At 37.7% G+C, this 18,072-nt stretch overlaps 1 protein-coding gene across 3 annotated transcripts in view; it reads left to right on the top strand.

Moving 5' to 3' along the window:
- Nucleotides 1-9,489, top strand: part of AIMP1 (aminoacyl tRNA synthetase complex interacting multifunctional protein 1) — a 33,281-nt gene extending 23,792 nt beyond the window's left edge. For all 3 annotated transcript variants that reach the window (XM_002717177.5, XM_070047780.1, XM_070047779.1), the window contains exon 7: nucleotides 9,245-9,489. In XM_002717177.5, the coding sequence (XP_002717223.1) occupies nucleotides 9,245-9,411 (167 nt within the window). In that variant the 3' untranslated portion in view covers nucleotides 9,412-9,489. The remainder of the gene's footprint in view (nucleotides 1-9,244) is intronic.
- The last annotated feature ends 8,583 nt before the right edge of the window (nucleotides 9,490-18,072 follow it).

Raw genomic sequence — 18,072 nt, 5'->3', positions numbered from 1 at the left:
TATGTTTAAAAGCTAAAATCCGTGCCATGTATGAATTGCAAGGGTTTATTTACATTAAATGACCATTTTAAATTATTATTGAGCATTTTGAGATTGGCTCAAGGTAACACATTAAATTTAAGGATGCAACTGTTCTTCCCATGAATATAGACTTAATACATCAGAGAGTTTTTATCTGAGTAAGACACTCACTCATGTGAATACTTGTATAGCAGAAGTGTGTGGCATGGATAAAGAATAGATTAATGTGTCACAAAATCTTTTCTTTTAAGCTATAGACCTCTTCAGAATGTACCCCAGAAAGACAGATGAACATTCAGATATTAGGGAAAGATGTATAATTCTCAAAGTCTGTCTAGTAATATACTTGCATGTTCTTTTACTTGATTTCAGAATGTAGAGAAAAACTCTAAGTTAAAATTTAATTATTTTAGCAATATAAAAGGAAGTTTCGCTTCATGTCGCATATTTATTGTGATAGAAATGCCTTTGAGAAAGCCTATACTTTGTAGTGTATGACAAAGTTTCTTCAAGTAGATGTTTGAAGCAGAAGCCAAGGGGTGCCAGGTAGTTATAGAAGAAGATCTCCTAAGAGGAAAAATAAAAATTAAAAGACTGCCATTTTCTTAAAGGTGATTCATTAGACCAGAGTAATGGGGAAAGCAGAAATAAACTAGAGTAAAAGTAGAAGTAGATTCAAAAGTCACAATTAATTTGGAGAGTTGTTTGTAGAAACAACTTAGTTTAAATGGAATTGCAAGATTAATGTGACTATATAGTTTTTTTTACTTCCATGTTAACTCTTTGTAATGAAATATTAGAGTGTATTGGAGTGGTAATATTGGATGGTAAAGCAGAAAATATGGATGGAAGGGGTTGGCACCATTGCATAGTGAGCAGGGCCGCTGCATGTGATGCCAACATCCCATGTAGGGCTCCAATTTGAGTTCTGGCTGCTGACTTCTGATCCAGCTCCCTGCTAATGTACCTCGGAAGGCAGCAGAAGATGCCCCAAGTGCTTAGGCCCTGGAAGGATGCACAAGTGTTTGCCCCGGGTGCTTGGGCCACGGGGGGAGACGTGGAAGAGACTCCTGTCTCCTGGCCTGGCCCTGGCTGTTGCGGCTATCTGGCTAGTGAGCAGTGGATGGAGGATCTCTCTGTCTCTGCCTCTGTCCCTCTCTCTCTCCCCTCTCTCTCTTTCTTTCTCTCTCATTGTGCCTTTCAGATAGATAAAGTAAATCTAAAAAAAAAAGAAGAAGAAGAAGAAATAAAAAATATGGATGAAAGCATAGGTTAATCTCCCAATCAGTAGTAGGCTTAGTAACACAAAGCATCTTTTTTGCTCTTTTCATATATCCATGACTTTGAATGCATGTGCATGTCTTGAACCCTGGAACCTGGAAACCAGATGGTCTTTTCTCTAAAAACCCTTTTTTTTATGGTAAATTGGGTTTTGAGAAAATCCCAGTCTGAATGATTTGAAAGAAACCTGATGGGTTCAGGTTCTAAGAGCATATGTGATCAATGCTGTACTTCCACAGTATCAAAACACTTCCTAAAACCTCCCACTTTTGGGTAAGCCATCACATATATACATGAATAACCTAGTTAAATTCTATTTGGAAGTCATAGTCACTAAATCAGAATAGAGTTACAGTGAAAGAAACCTTTTTAAGATTGAGAATACACTGAGAAAAGCAGCCGAAATAGATAAATGCTGACTTATTTTTTCAGATTTAAGATTTTTTATTTAAATATTTCAGATCATACATGCATAAAGTAGAGTCAGATGTTTCGAACTAGAGGAAATCATCTACTTTAATTCACTTTATTGTAATTTCAGAAACTGGTCCAACAAAATTGTTAATAGCTTAATATTATAGAGTTAATGGAAGATTTACCATAGATTTGCTGAATCTCTAGTACTCTAGCATTTTTGTTTGTTGATTGTTGCTTGCTATGAATTAACATGAACTAATTAATGAAAGCTTATAGTTCCTTTATTATTATGACCATTCTTACTCACTTATAAAATTAATAGTAAGTACTTCAGCATTTGAATCAGTTTTTACTATCTGAATATTACTGTTGATAAATTAATAGGGAGACTTTCTGAAGCGTACATTGTGGCACAATGGTAAACCACGTGGGATGCCCACATCCAGTAATCAGATTGCAACTTTGAGTCCTGGCTCACCAGCAGATGGTGACTTGAGTGCATGGACCATTGCTGCCTATGTGGGAGACTTGGATGAAGTTCTGGACTCCTGGTTTTGCTTTGGCCCAGCCCTCACTGTTGCGAGCATTTTGGGAGAGAACGAGCCCAATTGAAAATCCATCTCTCTCTCGCTCTCCTGTCTCTCTTTTTCTCTGTCGCTCTGCCTTTTAAGTAGATGAAAATAATATATATTTTTTTAAAAAAATATTTTTGACATAGTAGAGATGTTAATGGTCCACATGGATGTTCTGCCTTTCCTGTATTCTTGAATCTTTCATGTTCTGCCTTTCCTGTATTCTTGAATCTTTCAATCAGTTTGGCCATTTGTATGTTTATATTTGCTTTCTTCTAAAGTCTGTTATTTCTTCCCAATTCATACTTTCTCCTTGTGCTATAAGCACTTGAATATGTAGAGGTTATATAAGGAGACTTCAGAAAGTTCATGGAGAAACGAAATTAATAGATGTTTATTCTGATATGCAAAAGTGTGATATTCATGCATACATGGGGTTCTCAAAGTTCATTGAATATGTATATTATGAAAATTTGTATGAACTTCATGAGTTTTTTTGCACTAAAATCTCTTAATTCCATTTTCTATAAAGTTTTCTATGTTTTCTCATATTTGTGAAACATAAGAAAAGAAAACCTAATTTTAAAATAATCAGTAAGGTAGTTTGAATTATTCTCTAATGCTTACCCAGGCTGAATGGTATCAAATATTAATAAAATTTGGAATATGAGGTTTGTTAGTACTCACCTTGTGAATGCCTCCTACCAGTTCTTGCTTCTATTGCAATAAATGTAAAAGGAAGTTACAGTTGATAGTACACAACAGACCATTAACACTATGTTTTGATTCACATGTAGTATTTGGATTTCTTTATGGGATACAATGCAATATTTAACACATGTATGTGGTGTACCTAATTCCTTATCTTTTCTTTGTGTTTGGATCCTGGCTTTTCTTTTACTGTTTTTTATATAGCATAGAATACATTTTTCTGAGCCACAATCACACCACCATGCTGAGGAACACTAGAGCTTACTGCTTCTATCTGTTTGGGTAACTATTATCCAACCTGCCCTTATTTCTCCCACTCTTCCTGGCCTCCGATAATTGCTATTCCAAGTTCAGTTAGATTTTTAAAAAAAAACCTCCACATGTGATCTATGAGGAAGAACACATGGTTTGTCTTTCTGTGTCTGGATTTTTTCACATAATGACCTGTAATTTCATCCATTTTGTTTCCAATGTAGGATTTCATTTTTTATGGCATTGTGCCATATTTATGCCATTTTTATGGCATTATGCTATTGTGTATTTATACCACATTTTCCTCTTTTTTGTTTTAATTAATTAATTTTTTATTTGAAAGACACACAGAGAAACCGAGAGGTATTATATTCATGGATTTACTTTCCAAATGCCCACAACAGCTTGGCTAGGCCAGGCTGAAGCCAGAGCTAGGAACTCCATCTGGGTCTCCCACACAAGTATCAGGGACCTGACTACTTGAGTCATCATCTGCTGTCTCTCAGGATGTGCATCAGCAGCAAATTGGTTTGGAAGCAGACATAAGCTCAATTCCAGGTGCTCTGATGCAGTATGTGTGGATGTCACAGTGCCTGCTCCCCCAGCTTCCCACCCCTGTGCTGCAGCACCATACACATTTTATTTATCCATCAATATTTAGGTGATTTTATGAGTTAGCTATTGTGAATCTGGGAGCGCTGGTATTTGGTTGGCTGGTTGGTTTCATTTCCTTTGGGTATATACCCAGATATTTTTAAGTTTTTAGCTTTTGAACCCCATACTAGTCTCCATAATGGCTGTACTAATTAACATTCAAACCAATAGTGTATAAGGTTTCACTTGTTTCCACATCCTTGTCAGCATTTATTATTTTTTGTCGTTTGTAGCCATTCTGACTCGAGTAAGGTGATATCTCATTGTAGTTGGGATAGGCATTTCTTTGATGCATAGTTAAATTTCTTTGCTGGCCATTTGTATTTCTTTTGAGAAATACCTGTTCAGATACTTTGCCCATTTCCTATCTGGATTGTTTGTTTATTTTTGTTGTTGAGTTTTTTTTGTTGTTCTGGGTTTTTTTTAGGTCTATATATATTCTAAATAATAATGCTTTGTTAAATGAATACGTTGCAAACTTTTTTTCCATTGTGTCAGTTGTCTCCACTGTCAATTGTTTCCTTTGCTATGCAGGGTGTTGCTAATTTGATGTAATCTTATTTTTGCTTTTGTTGCTTGTATTTTTGGTGTCTTATCAAAGAATTGTTGCCTATACCAATGTCTTGAGATGTAGTGCTTTACTTCACATGATCTCTTTTGCATTGTGAAACTTCAGATATTTGCTGATATACTTTGATAGTCACTGGATGAGTTTAGTGACTAAAGATTGATATATTTATGTTACATGTATCAGATATAGTATAGAAACTGCAGTTGATTTTCAAACCTTTGAATTGTTATTTGGCCTTGAAAGTGTTTTCATACTTAACAGCTCTTTTCTCTAACTGCAAGACCAAAAAATTTCTTCAATCTTAAAACATACCAAATAATACTGTATAACAATAACTAAACTCTCTCTCTACCCACATGTTAATATCTTAAGTTAATAGTTAATCACAAAGCTTAGGTTTAACTTTTTAATCCATTTTTTCTTAAATGACAAAATCATCTTCACAGAATTCCTCTTCTCATTTCAGCAGGTTGATCTCCCCACTGCTCCACCAGAACTGTTCTGGTTAAGAGCACTACTCACTCTAAAGCTAAAGACCAGTTCTCCATCCTTTTCTTTTCTGTCTTCTTTTTTTGAACAATGTTTATTCATTTTTAGTTGTTTGAAAGGCAGAGTGAGAGAGAGAGTGAGGGAGAGATATCTTCCATTTGCCAGTTCACTCCCCAAATGCCTACAACAGCCAGAGCTGTACCAAATCAAAGCAGGAGCTAGAAACTCCATTTATTTTACCCACGTGGGCAATAGGGTACTTGAGCCATCATCTCTCTGCTCCCTCCCGGGTGTATTAGCAGGAAACTGGAATGAAAGCAGAGTTGATTCTCAATCCTAGACACTCTGATTCGGGATGTGAGTGGTCTAAGCAGTGACTTAACACATTGCACCACAATTCCTGCCCTCCTCTTTTCTTTTTCTGTGCTTATCCCTTGGCATTTTTATCCATTTACCTATCTGAGCTACCCAGTGGCCTTCTTCGGTGACATGTCCCAATCTTTCCCCTGGAGTTTCCATTTTCCAGTTTTCCCACCTCATTTGAAGGCAACCGCATTCTCCAAGTTGTGTAGCTGGTTTTCCCATACCCTATATCTCCTCAAAAGTCCTAGTGCCTCTATCTTCTGGCTACATCTAGGATCATTCTCATTTTTTATCAACGTTATCACCCTGGTCCCAGTACCAACATCTCTTATCAGGATATTTGCGAAAACCTACTACTAACTGATCTCCCCACATTTGCCCTCACCCTTTTTCCATCTGTCTTCAAATACAACAGCCAGAGTGATATAGATCAAATCGTATTCCTTTGCTCGAAACTATTCGCAAGTTATCCTTTTCACTCAGATCACAGGCCCAAATCTTTGTATTACCCATCTATTAATCTGCTCTATGCTAAGTTTTCTCATGCACTGCACTTGGGCCACTGGCTGTTTCCCCAGATCACTACAGGGCTTGCTCTTTCATTCTATTCAAATCTTTTCAGATGTCACCTTCTTTGCATTATTTTTCTCCAAAGCACCTATCACCAACTAAGATACTGTACATTATTTATTATCTGCCCATGGAAATATAAATATCATAAAATTCCTTTTTTTTTAAAATTATTGTCTGTTATATTGCTGGCATCTAGAATAGTGCCTGGCATAAAATAGGAGTTCATTAAATGGATCATTAAATAAATATAGAGAAACTTACTAGTAATACTGTTTTTTAAAATACAAGATTTGGAGAAAAGTCTTTAGTATTGCCAAGGTCATTCCTGTCACACCACTAAACCACTTTTTCTTTAAAGATTTATTTATTTATTTGAAAGTTAGAGTTACACAGAGAGAGACAGAAAGAGAGATGTCTTCCATCCGCTGGTTCGCTCCCCAGATGGCCTCCACAGCTGGAGCTGCGCCAGTCCGAAGCCAGGAGCCAGGAGCTTCTTTCGGGTCTCCCATGTGGGTGCAGTAGCCCAAGGACGTGGGCCATCTTGTACTGCTTTCCCAGGCCATAGCAGAGAGCTGGGTTGGAAGAGGAGCAGCCGGAACTAGAACTGGCACCCATATGGGATGGCACTTCAGGCCAGGGCGTTAACCTGCTGTGCTACAGTGCCGGCCCCCACTAAGCCACTTTTGCATATTGGTTAACTCTGCAAAATTAATTGGCTCCTTCTTTATGAAGTTACATTTTAGTTTTTGTACAAGAGTTGGCAATGGTTACAATTATTATAATTCAAAAATTCAATCAAGCATCAAATAACTGGATTAGAGTTAGTTATGGCCGCTTTAGATTTTATTGGTCAGTGAGCACATGGTACCCAAAAATGACCTAATTAAAATGAAATTTCCAGTTCTTTTCCAGACATGTGAGTTCCTAGATCTCTTGGGTTTGTATTTATTGCTTCTATAGATTTTTAATGCTAGGAGGATTGTTACAGCTTTTTACATTTTTACAAGCCTTTCTGGACTTTATCCTCTCTAAACCAGTTCCTATTCCCTGTGTGTTTAGAATGACTTGGCCTAAAATAATCATTGAAATGATTTGTTCTCTTACAATATATGTAACCATTTCCAAATGGTGATTGTTGGCATCGTTTAGCAATTTCAGAGACTGCGCTTTTTAGCTTTAAGAACTTGTATTTATATCATCACTTACCTTTAGATAACAATGTCAAAGAAGAAAAAAAATGGCTGGGAAAACACGATCTGCACAAAAAAGATTGTGCACACAGAAATGACTGAAGATTTCTCTGGGAAACAGTTCATATTAAAAAAGAAGTCCTTTTAAAAATTGGTGTATTTTTCACGGAGGGTGATTTAAACTTTAATCAAGTAAGCTTTGTGCCCTACAAAATAGTATGTTGTTAAAAAACATTTTGAGTATGCTGAAGGTTTAACACTCTCATCCAGGACTTTTACAGTTCTGATTTAGACCCTGTATCCAAGATGTAATAGGTTTTGTTTATAATCTTAGTTGTTTAGTCGTCTGAGCACCTTTCAAAGCAATGACAGCTATTCTATTTTTAAAATTAATTGAGTTATATAACTTGTAAAATTTTCTCATATAGATAGAAGCAAGCAAGAGTGTAATTTATAGACCTCAGGGTAGTATTTAATGTTCAAATTATTTTAAAGCAGAGATACTTCTGATTTTTTGGCATTATTATTAGTAATATACATGTGTTTAACATTTTTTAGTTTACCAAACACTTCCATGATCCTTGTCAAATAGTAAGCATCAAATGACTTGTTGAAGTCTCACAACCACATATGTAATGTTCAGGTATTAAGTCTGGTGTATTAAAGGTAACACTCAAGCTTTGGAAATTGCTTGTATTTATTTGCAGTTTATTTTAGTTCATATTTTTGTTCCTTCATAATTATTGCAGTCTTAGATCTTGGTTACACAAGTGCTCAGATGATCTGGAAACCTTTTTGAGCCTCAGCTTTTACAACTGTTCAACTGTTTAATGGTACCTATCTCGTGTGAGTTGTGTGAGCTTTAAATTTTTGAAACATTTAGCCTACTCCCTGGGTTTTAAATTCTACTTGTGCCTCATCTAGTCTGGTAGTCTGTTTTTCACTTTTATTTTTCATAGCTTGTTAAAAGGTGGATGTATCATTTAGTGGACTATTTTGTCATATCTAGAAACCTGCATGTTAGAGGGCAATGTCACATGTGCTTGCCAATTTTGTAGTCCCCGAAGAGCCAAAAAAAAACAAAACCACGGGCCGGCGCCGTGGCTCACTTGGTTAATCCTCCCCCTGTGGTGCCGGCATCCCATATGGGCGCTGGGTTCTAGTCCCGGTTGCTCTTCTTCCAGTCCAGCTCTCTGCTGTGGCCTGAAAGGGCAGTGGAAGATGGCCCAAGTCCTTGGGCCCCTGCACCCACATGGGAGACCAGGAGGAAGCACCTGGCTCCTGGCTTCGGATCCGTGCAGCGCTGGCCACAGCGGCCATTTGGGGAGTGAACCAACGGGAGGAAGACCTTTCTCTCTCTCTTTCTTTCTCTCTCTCTCTCTCTCTCTGTCTAACTCTAGTTGTCAGATTACCAAAAAAAAAAAAAAAAAGTGATCAACCAATTTAGTTAGTTTTGTTATTTTGTTATTCCTCTGTGTTATGGGCAGGGAATAAACACCACTTTAAATAATAATATACAGTCAGAATTTAGAATGTACGTAGTTGCAGCACTTTAAAAATTCCTCTCAAGTAATTCTGAGTATTTTTGTGTGAGAGTCACTCAAAAAAAAAAAACTTAAAAGGTTTTTATTTCCATGATTATGGAATTATGCTTCAGTAGTATGCTTTTAACCTCCAGGAAATTTATTCAAGTTCTGATACTTGAGAGATAAGTGACTTTTCTGCATTGTTTTTTGAACTGATTTTTTTGTTCCCAGAATTATTGAACATCCCCAGATACTAAACTTAGGTTATGTTAAACTTTTCTATGCCCCTATCATTAAGCAGAGGAATTGTATGCCATGATAAAATGAATAGTTTACACTTTCCTTTTACTAATTTAGGAAGCAAATTCATTTACTAATATAATCAGCAAAAATATTTATTATGAGAATAAAAATAATATCTTTAACCTTCATAAGGAAGATAACCATTGTATTGATCAAGAATATAGACTGCTGACATTGTAAAAATTAATTCAAAATGCTAATTAAATCTAATAATAGATTGTGCTGCCAAGCAATTCACTGGAAGTATCTATGAATGATTTCTTTAAAAATATTGTTGTCTTATTAGTTATGTAATTTCCTTGTTTATTTTCCCCATCACAGGAGAGCCTGATAAGGAGCTGAATCCTAAGAAGAAGATTTGGGAGCAGATCCAGCCTGATCTTTACACTAACAATGAATGTGTGGCCACATACAAAGGAAGTCCCTTTGAAGTGAAAGGGAAAGGAGTGTGCAGGGCTCAGACCATGAGCAACAGTGGAATCAAATAAAATACTTCCCTAACTGAAATATACTGGAGGGAACTTTAATAATAATAAAAAGTACTATGTTTGTCACTAGACCCAAAATATGACTGGTCATTTTTGTGTTATTTCTTGTTTAGATTTCACTAGTCTTTAACCTGGTATATGTTGTTTTTGATTGGGGAAGCACTACAGTTTTTTTCCCTAGAGTTTTTGATCATTTATAATATAATAGAGGGAAGAAATTGCATATGTTTTGTGATTATTTGTTTTGTAGTGAGGATACTGGTTAGAAGGTTGTTTTTTCTTCATACATTTAGATAACTTGAGCTAAATTAATATCTAGTTTTTTATTTGTCGGAACATGATGCATGAAATTTAAAAACCTTGGATTTTTAGTATATTGTATACCTGTATTTTAAATGTCCTTCTTCTTCAAAAATAATAAGTTGGAATTTTTATCAAACTTATTATAGGTATATTGTAATGATACCAAAAATGATCAATAATAAGAGCCAAACATGAAAACTAGGAGACATGGCATTTAAACACTGTGCTTTATTGCCAAAGTGACCCTTGATTTACGGCAATTAAAGTGACTTTAAATATTAAAATTTCCTATTGTGTATTAATCCTTTTCTTTCCATGTTACTGAACAATAATTAGTAATAAATTATAAATTCTGTCAGCAGCTCTTAAGACTGATAGATTTTTCTGTTTCAGCTATCATCTTGTCAGCATATTAAAAGAAATCATCATCCAGCACTTAGCATTCATATGTGTATTACTGTGTCAAACATCTATTTTCATTTATCTTTTATATATTGTAGTAATAGTGAAAATAAACTTAGCAATGAGGAATTTGAGGGTGACCAGCCATGAGACAGTGACTGATGATTTGGGTTACCAAAAAGAAAGGCACCAGTGGGCAGGTGTGTCCCGTTGCATTCAAGATGCCTATTAGGACACATGTATCCCATATCAGAGTGGCTGAAGTGAAATCCTGGCTCCAATCTTTATTCCAGCTTCCTGCTGATGTGCACCCTAGAAGACGGCAAATGGACAAGCTCAAGTAGTCGATTCCCAGCCACATTAAAAATCCATGCTAGGAGCCTATGTTGTGCACAGCAGGTTAAGCCACCACTTGAAACACCTTCATCACATAATCAGAGTGCTCATTTGAGTCCCAGGTACTCCACTTTTGATCCTGCTCCCTGCTGGTGTGCCTGGGAGATGATTACTGAAATACTTGAGTTCCTGACACCCACATGGGAGACCCAGATGGAGTTTCTGGCTTCATCCTGGCCCGGCCCCAGCTATTGCAGCCATTTGGGGAGTGAACCACCAGATGCATGATTTCTCTATCTCTGTCACTCAACTTTTCAAATAAATATTTTAGAAAGGAAAGAAAATCCATATCAAAGAGCGCTAAAGAGAAGTTAATGAAAAAATTTTCAAGTTGCATAAAAGTATTAATTAAGTTATCCAGCCCCTGTTCTGTTTTATTTGTATAGCAATGCTAAGGGGACCTCTTAAGGAATCAAGAAAAAATAAAATGGTGTTGTGAAAAGGAGGTAACTTGCAGCTGCTGACGTGTTCTGCCCTTTAATGATTTCAGCATGGGAGGTGAATTTAAATCAGGCGGAATAGCGGAAGCCTCCTGAGTGGTTTTGGGCATTCATTTCTTGATGCCTGTATAAAGATGTTGTAATCTCAACCAGAATAAAGTTAGCCCCTTGCATCATGCTTTCTCATGCAAGATTGTCCACTGTCTTAAGGAAGTGTGGAGTGCTAACTCTTCTTCATCTAAAAAAATCCATGTGTATTGTTACTTCAAGATGAGTCATTCTCAGGACATACTGATTAAAATTTTATTTTTTATGCCTTCCTTTTACCAAGAACATCAAAGATCCACCAAACAATGTTACCTTTTTTAAAAAATAGGTAAGTTCTTATTTAGAAATTATTTACAGTTTTCAGTAGTCATGGAAGTTGAATAACAAGCATTTGACCAAAGTAGATAATGTAGGAAAGGGAAGGCCCATGGCTAGCAAGGGGCTGTGCAAACCAAGAGTGTGTTCAGCCAGTTTCATACTCTGGGTCTTAGCTCTGCAGGTCCACAAACCTGCACCTGTAGATGACTCTCAGAGATTCTGAGTTTGTTCAACTTAAATAGTATTGGTTTTGAAGCCAGATTGCCAAATTTTGGTTCCAGGCTGTACACCAAATAGCCTCCATATCCCTTACTCCCTTCATATATAAGATGAGAATAACAACAGTGTGTAGTGGGTTCTGAAGTTTATGTGAACCAGTACCTCAGAGTACTGAAATACTACCTGGAATACATACTGTGTTGATAGCAGTTTCTGATAGCGATTTCCCTTTCCAGAAATTAGCGTTATCCCTTCTGTCTCTATTCTGGGTGTCATTTTCCTGAGAAATTGAATTCTTGTTAGGATGATTACTTCTGGAAATGAAGACCTTGTATCAACAGAACTAATTGGTCCTTTATGCCAAATATAACTTCTGTTCCCTCATTGGAGATGTTCCTTACTTAAATTTTCCCTTTCTTCCCTCTTAAGATGGCCTGGTTCTAAGTGTAAGCTTTGTTACCTAGATTCAAAAAAAAAAAAAAAAAAAAAAAAAAAAACCTAGGGGAGGCAGCCTGATATATGTAACCGGACAATAATGTTGCAATTTGCTATCCTGCCGTGATAGTTGATCTTCCAAAAATTTATTGAGTTGCTCACAAATATAAAGAGGATATAGTAATAACTTCTGTCTACACTTGTGGATTTTATTAGTTATTATGAAGATATTTAGTATTTTATAGCTTACAAGGTGTTTTCACATGTGTTGTCCATTTCTTTTTGTTTTTCAAATTTATTTATTTGTATTTGTGTGAAAGGAAGAGCAACAGAGAAAGAAACATTTCATCTGCCAGTTCACTCCCCAAATGCCTGCAGCATCCAGTGCTGGACCAGGCTAAAGCCAGGATCTCCATCTGGTTCTGCACCTGTGGTGGGGACCCAATTATCTGAGCCATCACCTGCAGCCTCCCAGGATAACATTAGCAGGAAGTTGGATCGGAAGCAGGGTAGTGCATTGAACAGGCACCCTGGTGTGGGATGTAGACATCCCAAGAGGCATCTTAACCTGTTGGACCACATTGCTCATCCCTCATATCCATTTCTTAACTCCCTGAGATAGCTCAGTTATTATACTCTTAAGGAATCAACAGAAAAGTTAAATGCCTGTACTAAACTGAAACCAAATCTTCATCCAATCCTTCCTAGTCCTGTCTTCTACATTACAACATACTTTCTTCCACATTTTTTTTTTTTTTTAATTTGACAGGCAGAGTTAGAGAAAGGTCTTCCTTCTGTTGGTTCACCCCCCAAATGGCCGCTACGGCCAGCGTGCGGCGCAGATCCGAAGCCAGGAGCCAGGCGCTTCCTCCTGGTCTTCCATGCGGGTTCAGGGGCCAAAGCACTTGGGCCATCCTCCACTGCCTTCCTGGGCCACAGCAGAGAGCTGAATTGGAAGAGGAGCAACTGGGACTAGAGCCCAGCGCCCATATGGGATGCCAGTGCCACAGGCAGAGGATTAACCAAGGGAGCCACGGCGCCGGCCCTCTTCCACATTTTTTAATCTTTCATCAGAAAGATCTGACTTTTTTTAAACTGTAGGAAAAAAGGAGAAATTAAAAAAAGAGAAAATCACCTAAACTCTAGTAGTTCATCTAAAGAAATGAAGGTAGTTCCTTTAATGGAATATTTAAGAGATTCTAAAGGAAGAGATGAGATCATTAGCACTCCTATGGGGTGCTTATGAAAATAATTCACCAAATTTTTTTTCGTTTTTCTGTGGGACTTTGTAGGATGAATTCACTTGGCAAAACCAGGCTGCTGTTACTAGTAGCTGTTGCTTTCTCAAAGAGCCATGTGCCTCCATTCTTTGAGTGGTACACGATTGTTGAAGTCCCTGAACCCGTGATGGTAGGGTATCCCTACTACCAATATATGAGAAGTCACTAAGTTATAGATAGGTAGACAGGTAGGCAGACAGACAGACAGACAGATAGGTTCAAAGTAGGAGCACTGCATTATAGGGACACCCCATTATGATACAAGTAGGATAACCCAAAACTCTTCTATAATAATGAAAAGTGAGAGTTGATGATGGTAAACATGCCTATGTGGGAAACGAAACTTTGTTTAGGAACCAACTTGATAAATGGAAAAGAGTGACATATTTTTGTTTATTGTACTTTTTATAGTTAAATTTTTTCCCTTGTATGAGTCTTGGCAGACATAATTCATAGGAGAATAATTCCCCCCCAAAAAAGTTTTTGGATGACGAACCCAGAGCAATGAAATAATTGTTGGTTTGAAAGTGAGCCATCTGGAATTTCAGAGTGTGAATTACTTATTGTATATTATTACACCCTTATATATTCCTTTGTTTGTTTTTTTTTTCTTTCTAACTTCCACCTCCCTCCTAACACGCTCTATTCCCAATTCTCCAGATTTTTAAGTAAAAACCGTGTGTGTGTGTGTGTGTGTGTGTGTGTGTTATTTTATGTCTTCATCAACATCATTTCCTATCTGGCAGGCAATCGCCCTTAGCAACTGGAGCAGAAACAAGCCTGCGGATCAATAATTGCAAGGAGAAAGAATAATCCAATTTAATAAAAGACTAACTCTTCTTCTCGCCTTTCCCATGGCTGCATAATGCCTACAGAATTGTCCATATAGTAGGGCTTAATATCTGCTTATTTTCTCCATGGCCTTCTTGTGATGTCTAGGCAGCTCTATGTTTTACTTTTGTTTTTGTAAGTTGTCTCATTAGAATATTATACATCCCAGTAGAGAAATGCTCTCAATCTATATGTCCACTTGAGTTTTCAACCCCGAGATTACATATCTGGCTGATACTTGTTCATTTAAAACCCAGTGAAATATTCACACCTGGGGAATTTGGAAAGAACAGTGCAGTAGTCAGCCAAAATCAACACCATGACTGGATTTCTCTTTGAGAAAGATTAATGAAAAATGCAAACTAAAAGTCACTTTCAATAACTTTAGCAAAAGAGAATGATTTGAGTAGAAATGACTTTTTTCGATAACCTGTTTCATATGAAAAGATACCATTCTCTTAAAACAGCACATACATTGAAAACAAAAACTACAAATGCTTGAGAAAAAGTCATACTTTTAAACTAAAATTTGAGTGAGAATCTGGGAAATAGCAATGTCCATTAAAAACGTTGGCTCTATGTAAATAAGTCTTAAAACTAGTAGAAAATCTGAGTTAAGTTTTATGAAAAAGGCAGAATACAAATAGCTTTTTAAAAAAAGGCCAAAATTGCAAATGAAGGTGATGTATCAGAAAGAGTACCCAGCGGGAGTCTGACTACTGGGTGTTTAGGCTAGTCACTAATGTCTTCAGATAGTATGCTCTATTAGACTCTCACCCCAGCTGCTGAAAGATACCGAGTACACTCTCTTCTAATCCTCTCAAATGTTCAAAGCAGTTTCAAAAATAAAGTTGGGTAGAGATTTTTGTCTTCCACATTAGAATAATGGGCATCAAGGGGGATATGATAAAAAAATTTAAATAATAAGCTAGCAGGAAAGGTGGCAGGACATCAAAGACCAACTTTTGGGACATATTTTGATTTACCTAGAGTTCATCCCAGTCACAGGGTTCTTTTTTCGTCAGTTGTAATCATCTCCCGAAATGCTGAGACACAAACTGTCGCAGGGAAGAAGCTGAACACCCAGACTCAGCTGAGCACAGCAGCAACATGTTTAATTCAGTATCTCACCAATCATAGGATTTCACCACCCGATCTCTGATTAGCTGTTCACTTCCCTACATCCACTGTGCTGATTCTTAAGCAGGACTAGGTTTTCACTGCACAGTAGTGTCTGAGGAGTGTATGTCTAGAATTTCATGTCTCATGAATACTGTGCTAGAATTCAGAGAATATTGGAGAAATACAGTAATGGGAAAGATGGGGGGAGAAGAAACGGAGGGAAAATGATGAGGAAAGAAATCTTCTAATATTTGCATGTTAAATTATAAGACATGGTTAACTACCAGGTGATGTGTAATGTTAAATGATAGCAAAGAGCTTGTGAGACAAAAGGGGCAACCTGCAAAGGGAAGTCTTGAATTAAATGCACTGTTTCCACCATATCTATCAATATGGGGAAAAGAAAAGTATTCCAAAGATCCCTTCTCTGGGGAGGAGGGAAGAAAGAGAAAAGGGTGTAGGGAGGACAAGAACATATTCTAAATATCCTAATCTAATAGCTGAGGGGATAATGCAGTGGGAAATGATTGGTTAAGTGAATAGTTACTATTCTGTATAAAACAGTAGAAGGATGTACCTGGTTCTGAGTTCAGGGACAAGAAAATTGCCATTGATGGAAGTGAATTAGAATAGAATTTCTGAATTATCAAGAAGAAAAATGGAGTTAATAGCAACTATATCAAATCAGTAAATCTAAGGAAAATAAAAAAATATGAAATAGAGTAACAAAAAAGCATGTGTTGTGGCACATTGGGTTAAACTATCACGTGGGATGCCTGCATGCTGTATCAGAGTGCCAGGGATCACATCCAACCTCCACTTCTTCTTCTTCTTCTTTTTTTTTTTTTTTTTTTTTTTTTTTTTTGACAGGCAGAGTGGATAGTGGATAGTGAGAGAGAGAGACAGAGAGAAAGGTCTTCCTTTTCCATTGGTTCACCCTCCAATGGCCGCTGCAGCCGGCACACCGCGCTGATCCGAAGTCAGGAGCCAGGTACCTCCTCCTGGTCTCCCATGTGGGTGCAGGGCCCAAGCACTTGGGCCATCCTCCACTGCCTTCCCAGGCCACAGCAGAGAGCTGGACAGGAAGAAGAGCAACCGGGACAGAATCCGGCGCCCCAACCGGGACTAGAACCTGGTGTGCCGGCGCCGCAAGGCGGAGGATTAGCCTATGAGCCGGGGCGCCGCCGGCCCCCAACCTCCACTTCTGATCCAATTTCCTGTTAATGCACCTGTGGGGCAGCAGACAATGGCCCAAATACTTGAGTTCCTGCTGTCATGTGGGAATCCAGATGAGTTCTTGGCTCCTGGCTGTGGCCTGGCCCAACCTCAGCTATTGCAGACATTTGAGGATGAACCAGTGCCTCACTCTCTTCCTCTCTCTCTCTCTCTTAATCTCTGTCACTCTTCTTTCCAAATAAATCAATTTAAAAGAATAAATGAATAAAGTAATATCAATTTAAAAGAATAAATGAATAAAGTAATGTCAAATAAATAATAAGCATAAAGTAAGATGGAGAAACATCATGTGTTCTTGTAAGACTTACAAAATGGCATGTCATTAACGCACACAAATGATATAAGAATACATATAAAGGCTCCTGCCGTCGGATCAGCGCGGTGCGCCGGCCGCAGCGCGCCGGCCGTGGCGGCCATTGGAGGGTGAACCAACGGCAAAGGAAGACATTTCTCTCTATCTCTCTCTCTCTCACTGTCCACTCTGCCTGTCAAAAAAAAGAAAAAAGAAAGAAAAATAACATGATTAAAAAAAAACCTCCTACATAAACCATTACAATTAAACATATTCCTTAAGTAAAAGTGCTGTAGGCAGGAAGCTAGCTAGCAAGCAGTGCTTAGGATTGCCAGTGTGGCAATCTCCAGTGAGTGTATCACCCAAACCCTACCCCCATTAATGCAGAACATATGGGGTTTCACTGCTTAAAAACCAGTACCAAGTGCATACTCTCAATGACCTTTATTCATTATAATGCTATTATAGCAAAGTTACCATATATAACATTCCCACTTTCATCATACACATGACATTATGACACTTCGACAATTTCAAAAAAAAAAAGGCAAGAAAACAGGCAGGACTCAATACTCACCCAAACTTCACCCTCTCCGAACATCAATTAAGCCCTATTCCAGACACCACCCACTATGTTTCCAGATCTTATAAAAGGATGTGGTTAAGCTGCCACCTGGGTTGCCAGTATCTCATATGCATGCTGATTCAAGTCCCAGCTGCACCAAGTCCAATACAGCTTCCTGCTGATGGCCTGGGAAAACAGCAGAGGACGGCCCAAGTGCTTGGGCACCTGTCACATACATGGGAGAACTGATAGAAACTCCTGGCTTCAGCCTGGCCCAGCCCTAGCCATTGCGGCCACCTGGAGAGTGAACCAGTGGATGAAAGATTCTCTCTCTCTCTCTCTCTCTGTAATTCTTTCAAATGAAATAATTAAAAAAAAAAAAAAAAAAAAGATGGCCCTGAACCCTGTTAAATGGAGCTCTTTCTCTCACAAGCTCACTGAACTTGTTCCAGATTATATACTTTTGCTTTAAATCAGCCTTGCTTCTCTGGTGACTTTTATCAAGGTCTGGTCTTTGAATTCCTTTTCACCTTGAGGCCAGAGCCTGGACCTAGCCAGGGGCCATCTCATGACAAAAGGATTAATTATTTAACAAATAGAACAAATACAACTGGCTAGGAATCTGAAAGAATGTAAAACTGGAAACTTATCTTTATCAAACATAAAAATATGACTATAAGAGAATCCAGAAATTTAGTTTTGCAAAAGCTACCACAAAAAGCTAATGGATAAATAATAGTTTTGGAAAAGTATCACAGAAAATGCTAACAAGAG

The sequence above is a fragment of the Oryctolagus cuniculus genome, chromosome 8, assembly GCF_964237555.1.
Source record: "Oryctolagus cuniculus chromosome 8, mOryCun1.1, whole genome shotgun sequence".
Taxonomy (NCBI): domain Eukaryota; kingdom Metazoa; phylum Chordata; class Mammalia; order Lagomorpha; family Leporidae; genus Oryctolagus; species Oryctolagus cuniculus.
Note: the sequence above shows the minus strand (reverse complement) of the source record. Positions and strands in the feature narration are given on the sequence as shown.